Source organism: Somniosus microcephalus, chromosome 10 (assembly GCF_052327205.1).
Source record: "Somniosus microcephalus isolate GS21.2 chromosome 10, FLI_Smic_1.0, whole genome shotgun sequence".
Taxonomy (NCBI): domain Eukaryota; kingdom Metazoa; phylum Chordata; class Chondrichthyes; order Squaliformes; family Somniosidae; genus Somniosus; species Somniosus microcephalus.
This window is the reverse complement of record NC_140996.1, coordinates 169,757,464-169,774,203: the sequence shown is the minus strand read 5'-3', so window position 1 is coordinate 169,774,203 and position 16,740 is coordinate 169,757,464. Positions and strand designations below refer to the sequence as shown.

Genomic DNA, 16,740 nt, shown 5'->3' with positions numbered 1-16,740 from the left:
CCAGTTAGCCTGACATAAGTAGTAGGGAAAATGCTAGAGTTTATTATTAGTGACGTGGTAACATGGCACTTAGAAAATTACAGTATGATTGGGCAGAGTCAACACGGATTTATGAAAAGGGAAATCATGTTTTGACAAATCGTTGAGTTTTTCTGAGGTTGTAACTAGCAGGGTAGATAAGGGAGAACCAGTGGATTTGGATTTTCAAAAAGCATTCGATAAGGTGCCACACAAGAGGTTACAACACAAAATTAGGGCTCTTGGAATTGGGGGTAATATATTAGCATGGATTGAGGATTGGTTAACGGACAGAAAACAGAGAGTAGGAATAAACGGGTCATTTTCGGGTTGGCAGCTGTAATTAGTGGGGTACCGCAAGAATCAGTGCTTGGGCCGCAGCAATTTACAAACTCTATCAATGACTTAGATGAGGGGGCCAGAGTGTGATTTATCCAAGTTTGCTGACGATACAAAGTGGGAATATAAGCTGTGAGGAGGACGCAAAGAGGCTGCAAAGGGATATAGACAGGTTAAGTGAGTGGACAAGAACGTGGCAGATGGAATATAATGTGCAGAAATGTGAAGTTGGTAGAAAAATAGCAAAGTAGAATATTTTTAAATGGTGAGAGATATTCAGAGGGACCTGGACAATGTTCCCATTTAGCATGCGCGGAGGTTTGAATGGGCCACGCATCCAAAAGAAAAATTAGCGAGAACATTAGATCTGGGTGTCCTTGTACACAAATCACAGAAAGTGAACATGCAAGTACAGCAAGCAATTAGCCTTTATTACAAAAGGATTGGAGTACAAGAGTAAAGAAGTCTTACTGCAATTATATAGGGCCTTGGTGAGATCACACCTAGAGTACGGTGTACAGTTTTGGTCTCCTTACCCAAGAAAGGATATACTTGCCTTAAAGGTTCACCAGACTGATTCTTGGGATGGGGGGGGGGGGGGGGATTGTCCTGTGAGAAGACATGGAGTAGACTAGGCCTATATTCCCTAGAGTTTAGAAGTATGAGAGGTGATCTCATTGAAACGTATAAAATTCTTAAGGGGCTTGACTGGGTAGATGCTGGGAGGATGTTTCCCCTGGCTGGGAAGTCTAGAACTAGGGGTCACAATCTCAGAATAAGGGGTTGGCCATTTAGGACTGAGACGAGAAGAATTTCTTCGTTCAAAGGGTTGTGAATCTTTGGAATTCTCTCCCCCAGAAGTCTGTGGATGCTCAGTCGTTGAGTATATTCAAGTCAGAGATCATTAGATTTTTGGATACTAAGGGAATCAAAGGATATGGGGATAAGTGCGGGAAAGTAGAGTTGAGGTAGAAGATCAGCCATGGTCTTACTAAATGGCCTAATTGCTTACTCCTGCGGTTATGTTCTTGTGTTCTTATGGACTACTGTAAGAAATTAATTGCAGATCAGTTTTATTACCCATTTATAGTTACAAGGCAAGAAAAATACTACTGTATTGTGACAACTGAATATTATAGCAATATAAAGAATTAATAAATTGGAGTAGCAAGCACAACCTTCTCAGCTGCATGCATCAATGCAGTGGTGCCGTTCTTCTGTCTAGAACTGATCTTTGCACCTTTCTTGATGAGCAATCTAAGGATGTCATCCTGTCCCCCAGCAGCTGCAAACATGACTAGATTCATTCCACTAGGGTCCTGTAACAGAGACATCATCTTAGAATAGGAAATTCTAAATGCAGACTAGTCAACTGAATTAAGAACGCTCACTCCCACTGCTATTGGGCATGTGGAAAAAAGCACCTATTACTGGCCAGTGACCATTTTCTTCAAAGTTTAACATGGGAACATGCAGTCAATCGCCAGATTTCATTATTTAGTTCCTCATTTTCTTGAACTGATTATATAAAGCTGACAATAGCCACCACTAGCGCTACAAAAGCTTGTGGCCTAGAAATTCATTATAGCCACTTTTGGGGCGGTAAAGTCGGGCGGCCGCTAAAGTTTGTGCCCGGCGCAAATTCGAGGCCACTTCTCCGATATTCATTAGCTTCGCCCTAAGAGTTTGCTCGAGCGCTAAAACTGGCGATGCACGCCTCTCTTTAGGCGCTAAGCCGGAGGTGCGGAGCGAGAGCGCCGAGGCCGGGCGCAGCGCAGGTGCGGCCATTTCTTGATTGACAGCAGACACCCTGGTGCCGGCGAGCTCTTAAGGGGGAAGGGTCGACTTGGTCTGGTGCCACGCCCTGGATAGTGGAGCCCTGCAGCTAGGCCTGAACACTGCTGCTGGACCCAAATAGCGCCTGAAACCATGGAGAAGGCCCGTGAACAAGCGCAGCGCTTCTCAGAGCTTGATCTGAGGGTGCTGGTTGCTGCTGTGGAGAAGAGACGCCATATTTTGTTTCCGGACAATGGCAGGAAGCCGCCGGCCGGCGTCTACCGGAGAGCCTGGAGGCATGTCGCCACCAAGGTGTCATCCAACAGCGAGGTCCCCAGGAGCGGTGTCCAATGCCGCAAAAAGCTGAATGACCTCGCCAGGATTGTCAGGGTGAGTACCCTTTCCAGTGTCCTCCTCATCCTTGCATGTGCACCTCACATTATGGGCAAAGGGACCTGAAAGCCCTAATGGCCAGCCCTCATGCAGCAGCTATGGGACACTCATGAACATCAATTGCACATTGTGCACTTAACACACTGGCCAGGCTATTCGACCATGGGAGGCAGTGCACACAAGATCAGGGCTACACACTGTACTTAGAGGCCGTCCTTTCTCTTGCAGGCCAAGCTGGCCAATAATAAGAGGAGCCGGAATGCGACCGGGGGAGGCGGACCCCAGATCCAGCCGCTCACCGAGCTGCAACATCGCGTGGAGCGCATCATGGGTGCCCGGGTGATTGGCCCCGTTGCATCTGGAGATGCCGACCCTGTTCTGGGAACCAATGGTAAGGACATCACCTTTTGGACCTCTCTCGTCCCACTTGCACATCAGATCTACATCCTTTGCCACTGTCCGACCAATGCGCTGAATGCCACCACTCATGCATCCCTCGCTGATGCCCTCTCCTCACTCTGAAGCTACTCTTGTGCCTTCCTGCTTTCAGATGGTGAGGAGGAGGTCCCTGAAGTTGCCAGTGACAGCCCCTCAGAAGAGGAGGAGGAGGAGGAGGAGCAAGAGGAAGGCGGCCCATCAGGGGAACCCTCAGCCGCGGCAACCCATGCCAATGTAGGGGACACATCTTCCCTGGAGGGGAGCGTGGGGGAAGTGTCGGAGGGGAGGGTAGCTCCTGGGACCAGCGGCCTGCAGAAACGCGGGAGGGGGGTGAAAGCTCAGCGGCCTTCTCCCCAGAGGGGGGAAGGGTTGGAGGGGAGTCCAATTGCTGGGCCCAGCGGCGTCCAGCAACGCAGGAAGGGTCGGCCAGCTCGGCGGCCTTCTCCCCAGAGGGAGAGTCCGGCCTCCAGTCCGGAGACAGCCAACGCCGAGGAGATGCGCCGCCTCGAGGACTTGTCCGCGGACTCTGACCTCATGGGGGTAGTGGCACGGTTGCCTGAGGCCATCGAGTCCCTGTCTCGGAGTGTGACCGAGTTCGGGGCCTCACAGGCCACCAGTCGGGCGGAATTCGGGGCAGCTCAGGCAGCGAGTGGCCAGGTGATCAGTGGTGCCGTGCAGTCACTGGGTGCTCTGATGCGGTCACTGAACAGGTCAACACGGGCACTCACTGCTGCCACACTCGCTGTGTCAGCCAGGCATCGCCAGGGCACCCGGCGCGCTGCAGCAGCACAGCGGTCTGTCCCTCGGCAGATTGGTGCGCATGCTGCAATGCTGGCCCGGCCGAGTGCCAGTGTCTCAGGCGACCAGCGAGCGCCTGCCATCCGCCAGCTTGCCCCCATTCCTCCAGCCGCCACTGCCACTCCCCCAGTGGAGCTGCCAGGAGCTGCTGCAGCGACTGATGCTGGCCAGCCACAGCTGCAGCATTCACCAGCCGGCCCCTCGACGGCCAGACCTCGTCTAGGCCGACCCCCAAGGGCATCTGCCGTCACGACATGTGCCCCTCAGGAGCCTGCCCCCAGCCTTGCAGCAGCCAATGGCCTCACTTTGAGGAGCAGCAGGGCGTGCAGGGGCCGCCAAAGTTGGCAGAAGGCATCGCCCTCGCGGGCCACTAAGTAGAGGGTGTGTCCAAATGTTGTGTTTTCTGGAATGTGTGTTTTGTGAAGGCCGAGGATGAAGGCCATTTTTGTTTACATCTTTTGTTAATGCTCCCCAGGTTGTGGGAGTGAGTCATGTGTGTGTGTGTGTTTTTTGGGGGTTTCGTCTGTTTTTGGTTTTCATGTGGGAAGGGCCCTGAGTTTGTACAATAAAGCATTTTATTTATTCACATTGTCCATGTTTGATCTTTGAAGTGTTTGTTGCCTTAACCGGCTGATGGCTTGCGGAGCGGCTGCAATCATGTTGTTTCATTGGCACAAGCCATTCCCTGACAGGGGGCCTAGAAGTGACGGTCAATAAGCCGCCGACGGGCGGCCCTTGGACCTTGTGCCTCCCTCCTGGGCTGGTACTCCTCGTCCTCCTCCTCCTCATGCTCCTCCTCCTGAGGTGGTGGTCCAACGTGAGGTGGCAGTGCCCGAGTCCTGCGGATAGCCAGGTTGTGCAGCATGCAGCAAACGACGACGAATTGGGAGACTCGCTCCTGCGAATACTGGAGGGCTCCCCCGGAGCGATCCAGACAGCGGAACCGTTGCTTGAGGACGCCGATTGTTTGTTCTATGATGTTCCTAGTCGCTTGATGGCTCTCGTTGTATGCCTCTTCAGCAGGGGTCGTGGGCGCGCGGAGCGGGGTCATGAGCCAGGTACACAAAGGATAGCCTTTGTCCCCGATAAGCCATCCTCTTGGGTGAGGCTGTGCCTGGAACATGTCAGCCACAGTTGTCTGTCGCAGGATAAAGGCATCGTGGCTGCTGCCTGGAAAGCGGGCATTGACAGCTAGGATGCGCTGCCTGTGGTCACACACCAGCTGTACATTGAGGGAATGGTAGCCCTTCCGGTTGCGGTAATCCTCGGCATGCTCCAGAGGTGCCCGCAAAGCCACATGCGTGCAGTCAATGGCGCCCTGCACCATGGGGAAGCCCGCTATTCTTGCAAATCCCACTGCACGCTGCTGCTGCTTGTCCAGGGTCATGGGGAAGGAGATGAATTGACGTCTCCTTCTGAAAAGGGCTTCGGTCACCTGGCGGATGCAGCAATGCACGGTGAACTGGGAGATGTTAGCGATGTCCCCAGCAGAGGATTGGAAGGAGCCGGTGGCATAGAAGTTGAGAGCCACCGTCACCTTCACTGCCACCGACAGAGACGTCCTGCGCATCAGCTGTGGACGCAGATCTCTCTGAAGCAGCCGGCAGATGTCTGCAACCACCTCCCTTCTGAATCGCAGCCTCCTAACACACTGCGCGGCAGACATGGTCAGATAGGAGTACTGCTGGCAGTATACCCTGGGTGGGTAAGGCCTCACTTGGCGACGCCGGTTGCCCCCTCTGCGTCTAGCCAGGGCTGCCACTCTCTCACGGCATCTGTAAGCCCTTCCGGCATAAGGCTGAAACTCAGCGTTGGCACCCAATGCAGCCCCCATTATATGCTGGCAAACACTGAGATCTCAATGAAGGCAAAGATAATTGCTAAGCTCTGGCCTGAGCCAAAAATACCTGTCCTAGTGTTGGGCCAAAGCAGTAAGCTCTCCTCCTTGGTCTCTCTCCAAAAAACCGTTGCACAAGAATGAATGCTGCAAAATGGCTGGCCTTTATAGTGCAGGGTAAGTGCCCTTTAATTTGCGCTCCCCGCGGCCCGCCTCGGCTGTGTACCGTTCCACTTCAGTCGTTAGGGCCGCCCGGCACACAATGGGGCGGCGCACAAAGGGCGTTGCACAACGAAATGACGTCATGATCTGCGCGCGCAGCAGGGCGCGCGCTAAGACTTTGCGCCGGCGCTAAATGTCTACTGAAGTTGGGGCGAGGCGCAGATCGCGCTGCGCCCGGGCGCTAAGCGCCTAGCGCTCGAGATCTACTCCTCCTAAGGCGCTAACGGCTGGCGTGCCCAACTGAATTTCTAGGCCTGTGAACATAAAAGCTTTGAAGCAATTAATTAAAAGCAAAGAAAGAACTTGCATTTACATTGCGCCTTTCACAACCAAAGCGCTTTACAGTCAACAAAGTACTTCTGAAATGTAGTCACTGTTGTAGGAAACAAGGCAACCAAATTGCACATAGCAAAGTCCCACAAGCAGCAATGTGGCCAGATTTTTTCTCTCCCAATTGATGGGATACAGTTTTAGGGATAAATATTAGCCAGGGCGAACGAACTCCCCTGCTCTTCTTCAAAATAGTGTCATGGGAACATTTACGTCCATCTGAGAGGAAAGACAGGGCCTCATCTGTAAGATGGCACCTCTTGACAGTGCAGCATTCCCTCAGTGCTGCAAGGAAATGTCAGCCTGGATTATGTGCTCAAGTCTCTGAAGTGGAACTTGAACCCACGACCTTCTTAAACAGCATCATTTTACATAAAGCTACCAGCAAAATCATGCCTTCTTTTCAAAACTGAAAATGATCTTATCCAAAAACAGCTGTCATTAAAACTGATTTCCTTACTATCAAGCTAAATTTGTTTTGTGATCATTGAACCACCACCTTTTAGTTACTGCTTCCTACCACCAAAATCTCCGCTGCAGATAGACAAAAAGCTGGTCACAACTGAGTATAATCCGAAGTGGCTATTAGTGGTGCATTCTTCACATATAATTTAAGATTCAACAACAACTTGTATTTATATAACGCTTTTAATATAGTAAAGCGACTCAAAGCGTTTCACAAGAGCATAATCAGATGAAAATTGACAATGAGCCAAAGAAAACATTAGGACAGATGACTAAAAGTTTGGTCAAAGACCTAGGTTTTAAGCAGTGTCTTAAAGGAGAGGTGGCGAGGTGCAGAAGTTTGGGGAGGGAATTCCCTAATTTATGGCCCAGATGGCTGAAGGCAAGACCGTCAATAGTGGGTTGAAGAAAGTGGGGGATGCACAAGAGGCCAGAGTTGGAAGAACGCAGAGTTCTCTGATGGTTGTAAGGTTGTAGGAGGTTATGGAGTTAGGGAGGGGCGAGGCCATGGAGGGATTTGAACATGAGGATAAGAATTTTTAAATTGAGGTATTGGTGGACCAGGAGCCAATGTAGGTTGGTGGACCAGGAGCCAATGTAGGTTGGTGGACCAGGAGCCAATGTAGGTTGGTGGACCAGGAGCCAATGTAGGTTGGTGGACCAGGAGCCAATGTAGGTTGGTGGACCAGGAGCCAATGTAGGTTGGTGGACCAGGAGCCAATGTAGGTTGGTGGACCGGGAGCCAATGTAGGTTGGTGGACCGGGAGCCAATGTAGGTTGGTGGACCGGGAGCCAATGTAGGTTGGTGGACCGGGAGCCAATGTAGGTTGGTGAACCGGGAGCCAATGTAGGTTGGTGGACCGGGAGCCAATGTAGGTTGGTGGACCGGGAGCCAATGTAGGTTGGTGGACCGGGAGCCAATGTAGGTTGGTGGACCGGGAGCCAATGTAGGTTGGTGGACCGGGAGCCAACGTAGGTTGGTGGACCGGGAGCCAACGTAGGTTGGTGGACCGGGAGCCAACGTAGGTTGGTGGACCGGGAGCCAACGTAGGTTGGTGGACCGGGAGCCAATGTAGGTTGGTGGACCGGGAGCCAATGTAGGTTGGTGGACCAGGAGCCAATGTAGGCCGGCGAGCACAGGGGTGATGGGTGAATGGGACTTGGTGCGAGTTAGGATACAGGCAGCAGAGTTTTGGATGAGTTTATGGAGGGTGGAAGATGGGAGGCTGACCAGAAGCGCATTGAAATAGTGAGTCTGGACATAAAAGCATTGGTGAGGGTTTCAGCAGATGGACTGAAGCAGGGGCAGAGACAGGTGGAAGTTTCTCATTGAAACTTATAAAATTCTAACAGGGCTAGACAGAGTAGATGCAGGAAGGCTGTTCCCGATGGCGGGGGAGTCCAGAACCAGGGGTCACCGTCTAAGGATAAGGGGTAAGCCATTGAGGACTGAGATGAGGAGGAATTTCTTCACCCAGAGAGTGGTGAACCTGTGGAATTCTCTACCACAGAAGACAGTTGAGGCCAATTCATTAAATATATTCAAGGAGTTGGATATATTTCTTAAGGCTAAGGGGATCAAGGGATATGGGGAGAAAGCAGGGACAGGGTACTGAATTTGGATGATCAGCCATGATGGCATTGAATGGCGGAGCAGGCTCGAGGGGCCAAATGGCCTACTCCTGCTCCTATCTTCTATGTTTCTATGAAGTAGACAGTCTTGGTGATAGAGGATATGGGATCGGTAGCTCAATTGTTGGTCAAATAGGACGCCAAGGGTGCAAACAGTCTGGTTCAGGCAGAGACTGAGGCAAGGATGGGGTTGAAATTGGTGGCTAGGGAACGTAGTTTTTGGGAGGGAAAGTTCAGTTCATCCAAGAATGGATGTTGGACAAGCAGCATGACAACACAGAGGGGTTGAGAGTCGGTAGTGAGATAGAGCTGGGTATTGTCAGCATACACGTAGAACCTGAAGTTGTTTCTTCGGATGATCTCGGAGGGGCAGCATACAGATGAGAAATGGGAGGCGGCCCAAGGATAGATCCTTGGGGGACGTCAGAGGTAACAGTGTGGGAAGAGAAGCCATCGCAGGAGATTTTCTGGCTACAACTGGATAGGTAAGAAAGGAACCAGGTGAGTGCAGTCCCACTCAGCTGGACACTAAGGAGAGGCATTGGAGGAAGATGGTGTGGTCAACCATGTCAAAGGCTACAGACAGGTCGAGAAGGGACAGTCGGAAAAGGACGTATATATGCACGTGAAAAATGCTATTTGAGGATTATAGCAAATACTGCTTCTGCATATTTAAGTACCTCTTGATCCAGATTATATTCTTCACTCGAGTTCAGAGCCAGTTTTACTGTCAAATAGTTCCCACTTTTTACTGCATCACGCAACACACCTACAACATGAACAAGTTTATAAATCAAACAAAAATCATTTTTTAATCCATTAGAAACTTCCCCAATACTCTCATTTTTGCACGTTACTAGTTTAACTATGTTAAAATTTCTAAGAATCATAACAAAGATGCTTTAGCAAAAGCACACAAGTCTAACATTATTTGAAGTTTGAGGTAAGGTTAAAGAAAACTTAAAAACTCTGAATCTTTCTTTACTTACAGATCTACAAAACAATATTTGAGCTGAGCATAGATCTCAATAGTGTGACCCATCTCCAACCAGTACAGAAAAATAGTTTTCACATCATCACTTAAGGATTGATGTAATTCTTTGTAAGACACCATAGTAAGAATATTTTGAAGTAACACAGTATAAACTGATTAACCCTCAAGTCATACCAGCCTCTGTTTTGCACTCTTCTCCTCAATTTTAATATGTATGCCATCTATCTAGACTATAATTCATATAAGCATTACCAAATCCCCAAAAATAATTTCAGTTAACAGTATAATTCATAACTCAAACTGAACTTGTAAATGCTTAACAATCAATAGTTAACTTGTAAAGTACAGCTCAATCAAGTTAATTTATATTGTCATGATTTTGCAAGTGGCCTCCAAGACTCCTCTACGTATTGCAAAAATATAATTTTATTGCCACTCACTATTAGATATTGTTTTTGGTGCCGAAAGTAAATCATCATTTCCATCCAAATGATTTTGAAAATCTTCCAATGTCATCCAATCAAGCTGTAGGTCCACACCCAACTTTAGCATTTCCTGTTTGCCATCTAAAATATATTTTTTTAAAAGCTATAATGTTAATTACTGATACAGAAGTACTAATAATGGAGATCTTGAATTGAATTATCATTTACAGGGAACGATACTGAAAGTGGTTCAAGGAGAAAAAGATCTAGGTGTTACTGTGCACAGATAACTGAAGGTTCACGACCAATGCAGAGAAGCTGTTGCTGACTGTTCGCAACCTTGGTGTCATATTTGACCCTGAAATTCCGATCACATATCCGTGGCATAACTAAGACCGCCTATTTCCACCTCCGGAACATCACCCGTCTCCACCCCTGCTTCAGCTCATCTGCTGCTGAAACCCTCATCCATGCCTTCGTTACCTCTAGACTTGACTATTCCAATGCACTCCTGGCTGGCCTCCAATGTTCTACCCTATGTAAACTTGATGTCATCCAAAACTTGGCTTCCCATGTCCTAACTCTCACCAAGTTCCATTCACCCATCACCCCTGTGCTCGCTGACCTACATTGGCTTCCGGTTAAGCAATGCCTCATAGAATCATAGAATGGTTACAGCACAGGAGGGGGGGCTTTCGGCCCATCGAGCCCGTGCCAGCTCTCTGCAAGAGCATTTCAGCTAGTCCCACTCCCCCACCCTTTCCCGTAGCTCTGCAATTTTTTTCCTTCAGGTACTTATCTAAATTCCATTTTGAAAGCCACAATTGAGTCTGCCTCCACCACCCTTTCAGGCAGGGCATTCCAGATCCTAACCACTCGCTGTGTAACAAAGTTTTCCTCGTGTCGCCTGGGGCGGGGGGGGGGGGTGGGGGGAGGCACGCAGCAGGATGGAGCGGAAGAGAAAGAAAGACACTGGGAGAGAGGCAGAGAGAGAGCGAGATCATAAGAACATCAGAAATAGGAGCAGGAGTAGGCCGTACGGCCCCTGGAGCCTGCTTGGCCATTCACTAAGATCATGGCTGAACATCGATCTCAACTCCACCTTCCCACCTCAATTTCAAAATTCTCATCCTTGTTTTCAAATCCCTCCATGGCCTTGCCCCTCCCTATCTCTAACTTTCATAAAACAGCTTTTTTCAACATAACAAGTACAAAATTGACCCCAGTAATTAAAAAAGACAAATCTAGTTTCTACCTGGATTCTCCTCGGTCTGAGACATAGTATCGAGAACCTCTTGGGTTTCTTCAATAGCATTCTGCATTCTGGAATCACGCTCCTCTTTTGTGCTTTTCTTATCTTTCTGTACCTGCTTCTTCTCTTTAGTTCGGTTCTCCTCAAATTTAGAACCATGGGAAACTGTGTCTTCTTTATTCTCCCTGCCCTCATCATCAGTTGCATCACTGAAGGGAATCAAGAACTTGTCAAAAAGACCCTTCATCTCTCGATTGCCTATAAAGCAAATGAGAAAAAGAGAAAGTGTCTACGTCAGAGTAATTACACAATATTAATAGGTGGGGTAGTGGTAGGGGTCTCCAGATCAGCTTTCAAACCACAACTATGAAGTTCATAATGTTTGTCTGAACCATTCGATTATAGCCTTGTCAGCACTCTTGAGGGGATCAAAACAATTTTTAAAAATCACTTATTTGTTTTTCTGAAAGCAACAAAGTGTTTGATATATGAAAATGTTCAAAATACAGGATTAATGTTTGGGGCATCACTGGTTACAATCCTGTGTCTGAAAGAAGTATTTATTTCATGTTGCCAATTTAGATATATTGGTCACCTCCTGTCGATGGGTAAAAATAATTGTCATAAAAACTTATTGGAAGGGGAGGTTAAATAGTTCTAGTCTCTTACTGATATCTGTGGAAAACTGACAGATCAATAATGCAATACAAAGTTTACATAACTATAGTCAGAAAAGCTGGAACCTCATCCGTTACCCGGGTGCTGCTCAACGTCCACCAGCAAAGACCTGATCATCTGTGTCAGCCAATGCCGTTGCCAGTCACCTACTAAAAGTGGCAAGATCTATCCGCAACAAAGGCATCAAAGAGAAAGTACATGATGAATGGTGCCACTTTCATCATAATGCCCCGAACCAGAACCACCCACCCCGCCACTAGCCTTCACAGCATCAGAACTCAACTCTGTGCTGCATAATATGAAAACTTACTGCCGCAGCTGACTACGACAACATATACCCTGAATTTCTTAAGAACCTTGGTCCACAAGCTTGTAATGGGCTATCACTTGTGTCATCCATGAAGGCTGAATTCCAGCAATATGTCACTGAGCAAAGTTCATCAGCTTACTTAAGCCAGGTAAGGACCCAGTTAATAGCAAGCTACTACAAGATGCTGGAGTGGCTGGTCCTCCAGCATACACCTCCAGTAGTCGATGCTGATCTGAGCCCAGACCAAGTTGGTTTTTGCCTTGACCGCAGCACTTGTGACCAAGTACTCGCTCCAAACACATTAATTGAAAATGGCTTTCAGAAAATGCTCAACACTGGTATTGTCTTCTTCTATCTAATAGCAGCAGATGACACTTTCTGAACAACTGGTCTTCTGGCAAAAATATGGAGAGTGTTGCCATATTGGGCCACCTACTTGGTTGAATTACTGCTATGGGGCTGACATTTTAGAGTTCACATGGCAGATCGCACCAGCTTGTGGAGATACCAAATCAATGGCCTCCCTCAAGGATCAGTTCTAGCACCACTCCATTTTAATTTGTACATAAGTGACTTGTCCGAGACCAGATCGCAGAAATTCTGATTACAGCGTCTTTGCTACTCAAGCTCGTGACTTCCCCACCCTGAAAATATCACACACTAATGATATGAAAATTATGGCGGAGTACTGCCTGCAATGGCATCTTCAACCTAGTATTGGAAAGAATGTGCCTTCCGGCTTTCGCTTGTGCAATGCTAGTGCCTCTTGTAAACTCATTATTCCAAATAGCCAACTTTTTAAAACATGCTCACCCTGTTTACCTGAGTGCATCCTCAACTGGTGACTAACATACACAAAATACATTATCTACTGAAAACTGCTGAGAAAGTCAAAACACTAAATAACCTAATCAAACTTGCCAGCTCTGCCTAGGGAGCAGATAACTCCACTTTAAACTCATCTGCTCTTAACACACTGCTATTCAATAGCAGAATAGTGCAGTCCCGTTTGGGCTTGCTCACTGCACACTAAGCTAGTGGATACTCAACTGCACACTACCATGAGTCTTATATCAAGCACATTGCATTGTAACATAGCTCCTCTACATCTCATTGTTATTAAACCTGCTGACAAGGGTGGCGCTGTTGTTGTTTGGCGAACCGACCCTTATCTTGCAGAGGCTGAACGGCAACTCTCTGACACCTCCTCCTACCTTCCCCAGGTCCATGACCCCACTACCCAACATCAAGCCATCGTTTCCAAGACCGTCACTGACCTCATCTCCTCTGGAGATCTCCCTTCCACAGCCGCCAACCTCATAATCCCCCAGCCCCGCTTCTACCTCCTTCCTAAGATCTACAAACAGGACAGGACTGGCCTGGTAGACCCATCATTTCAGCCTGTTCTTGCCCCATAGAGCCGATTTCTTCCCATCGATTATTTTCTCCTTGTCCAGTCTCATCCCACCAACATCCATGACTCTTCTGACTCCCTCCGCCACTTTAACTGTTTCCAGTTTCCTGGCACTAACCGTCTCCTTTTCACCATGGACGTCCAATATCTACACTTCTATCCCCCACCAGGATGGTCTGAGGGCGCTCCACTTCTTCCTGAAACAGAGGCCCGTCCAGTCCCCATCCACCACCACCCTCCTCCATCTGGCTGAACTTGTTCTCACATTGAACAACAACTTCTTTGACTCACTCACTTCCTCCAAATGAAAGGTGTTGCTATTGGAACCCACATGGGTCCTAGCTATGCCTGCCTTTTCGTGGGATATGTGGAACATTCCTTGTTCCAGTCCGACTCGGGTCACTTCCTTCACCTCTTTTTCCAGTACATTGATGACTGTATTGGTGCCGTTCCCTACTCTAGCCCTGAACTGGAAAATTTAATTCACTTTGCTTCGACTTTCCACCCTTCCCTCACCTTCACATGGTCCATCTCAGACTCTTTCCTTCCCTTCCTCGATTTCTCTGTCTCCATTTCTGGGCAATAGGTTATCAACCAACATCCATTATAAGCCCAGACACCTACAGCTACCTTGATTGCACTTCCTCCCAGCCCACTTCCTGCAAGGACCCTATTCCATTCTCCCAGTTTCTCTTCTCTGTCGCATCGGTTCAGGCGATGCCACCTTCCATACTAGTGCTTTCCTCAACCGAGGATTCCCCTCTACCGTGGTTGACAGACCACATTGCGGCGCTGGAGCTGCGATTGGATGCATACTGGAGCGTTCACGATGCTCGGGACATCGTGAATAGCACGTTTAGGGAGTTGGACACACCACAGGTAGAGGTTGGACAGGAAGAAAGGGAAGGGGTGACCAACAGGCAGAGTACTAGGCGCAGGCAGGTAGTGCAAGGGTCCCCTGTGGCCATCCCCCTCTCCAACAGATATACCACTTGGAGTACTGTTGGGGGGGATGGCTTATCAGAGGAAGGCAGCAGCAGCCAACTTCCTGGCACCAGGGGTGGCTCTGCTGCACAGAATGGGAGGAAAAAGAGTGGTAGAGCTATAGTAATAGGGGATTCAATTGTAAGGGGAATAGATAGGCGTTTCTGCGGCCGCAAACGAGACTCCAGGATGGTGTGTTGCCTCCCTGGTGCAAGGGTCAAGGAAATCTCCGAGCGGCTGCAGAACATCTTGGAAGGGGAGGGTGAACAGCCAGTTGTCGTGGTGCATATAGGCACCAACGATGTAGGTAAAAAGCGGGATGAGGTCCTAAAAGCGGAATATAGGGAGTTATGAGGTAAATTAAAAAACAGGACCTCAAAAGGTAGTAATCTCAGGATTGCTACCAGTGCCACGTGCTAGTCAGAGTAGAAATAGAAGGATACTTCAGATGAATACGTGGCTAGAGGAATGGTGCCAGGGGGAGGGATTCAAGTTCCTGGGACATTGGAACCAGTTCTGGGGGAGGTGGCACCAGTTCAAACCGGACGGTCTGCACCTGGGCAGGGCTGGAAACGATGTCCTAGGGGGTTTGTTTGCTAGTGCTGTGGGGGAGGGTTTAAACTAAAATAGAAGGGGGTTCGGAACCTGAGCAGGGAGACAGAGGAAAGGGAAACAAGGATAAAAGCAAAAGATAGGAAGGAGAAAAACAAAAGTGGCAGTCAGAGAAATCAACGGTTTAAATCAAACATGGCCACAGTAAATAATAATTCTAAATAGGTCTAAGAGCGTTAAAAAAACAAGCCTGAAGGCTTGGTGTCTTAATGCGAGGAGCATTTGTAATAACGTGGATGAATTGGCTGCGCAAATAGAGGTAAACAAATATGATTTGGTTGGGATTACAGAAACGTGGCTCAAGGATGGCCAAGACTGGGAACTCGATATTCATGAAAGATAGGCAAAAAAGGGAGGTGGGGTAGCATTACTGGTTAAAGAAGGGATTAACACAATTGTAATGAAGGCTATTAGCTCTGATGATGTGGAATCTGTATGGGTAGAATTGAGAAATACTAAGGGGAAAAAAACATTAGTGGGAGTGGTATATAGACCTCCAAACAGTAAGGCGGAGGTTGGGGATGGCATTAAAAGGGAAATTAAAGAAGCGTGCAATAAGGGCACAGCAGTCATCATGGGTGACTTTAATCTACATATAGATTGGGCTAACCAAATTGGTAACAATACTGTGGAGGAGGAATTCCTGGAGTGTTTAAGGGATGGTTTCCTGGACCAATAGGTTGAGGAACCAACCAGAGATCAGGCCATTTTAGACTGGGTATTATGTAACGAGAAAGGATTAATTAGCAATCTTGTTGTACGAGGCCCCTTGGGTCGGAGCGATCATAATATGATCGAATTCTTCATTAAGATGGAGAATGAAGTAGTTGACTCAGAAACAAGGGTCCTCAATTTAAATAAAGGAAACTACGATGGTCCGAGGAGCGAGTTGAGTAGGATTGATTGGGGAATGGCACTCAAAGGGGTGACGGTGGATAGGCAATGGCAAACATTCAAAGACCGAATGGATGAACTACAGAAGTTGTTCATCCCAGTTTGGCATAAAAAAACAAAAAAGGTGACTCAACCGTGGCTAACAAGGGAAATTAGGGATAGCATAAGATCCAAGGAGAGGACATACAAATTGGCCAGAAAAAGCAATAATCCTGAGGATTGGGAGCAGTTCAGGATTCAACAAAGGAGGACAAAGGGATTAATTAAGAAAGGGAAAATAGAATATGAAAGTAAGCTTGCAGGGAACATAAAAACTGACTGTAAAAGCTTTTATAGATATGTGAAGAGAAAAGGATTGGTGAAGTCAAGCGTAGGTCCCTTGCAGTCAGAATCGGGGGAATTTATAATGGGGAACAAAGAAATGGCAGACCAACTAAATACATATTTTGGTTCTGTCTTCACAAAGGAGGACACAAATAACCTCCCAGAAATACTGGGGAACATAGGGTCTGATGAAAGGGTGGAGCTGAAAGAAATCAGTATTTGTAGGGAAATGGTGTTAGGGAAATTGACAGGATTGAAGGCCGATAAATCCCCAAGGCCTGATAATCTACATACTAGGGTACTTAAGGAAGTGGCCCTAGAAATAGTAGATGCATTGCTGGTCATCTTCCAGAACTCGATAGACTCTGGAACAGTACCCATGGATTGGAGGGTAGCTAATGTTACCCCACTATTCAAAAAAGGTGGCAGAGAAAAAGCAGGGAATTATAGACCGGTAAGCCTGACATCAGTAGTGGGGAAAATGCTGGAGTCCATTATAAAAGATGTAATAGCAGAGCACCTGGAAAGCAGTGACAGGATCGGACAAAGTCAACATGGATTTACAAAAGGTAAATCATGCTTGACTAATCTACTGGAATTTTTTG

The 16,740-nt window shown here is 47.9% G+C and overlaps 1 protein-coding gene across 2 annotated transcripts in view; it reads right to left on the bottom strand.

The window, feature by feature from the left end:
- The window catches only part of mphosph8 (M-phase phosphoprotein 8), an 82,059-nt gene that overhangs the window by 25,590 nt on the left and 39,729 nt on the right, over positions 1 to 16,740 (bottom strand). For both annotated transcript variants that reach the window (XM_085999147.1, XM_085999146.1), the window contains exons 5-8: positions 10,923 to 11,177; positions 9,683 to 9,808; positions 8,929 to 9,017; positions 1,536 to 1,676 (exon numbers count right to left, since the gene is read on the bottom strand). In XM_085999147.1, the coding sequence (XP_085855273.1) occupies positions 1,536 to 1,676; positions 8,929 to 9,017; positions 9,683 to 9,808; positions 10,923 to 11,177 (611 nt within the window). The remainder of the gene's footprint in view (positions 1 to 1,535; positions 1,677 to 8,928; positions 9,018 to 9,682; positions 9,809 to 10,922; positions 11,178 to 16,740) is intronic.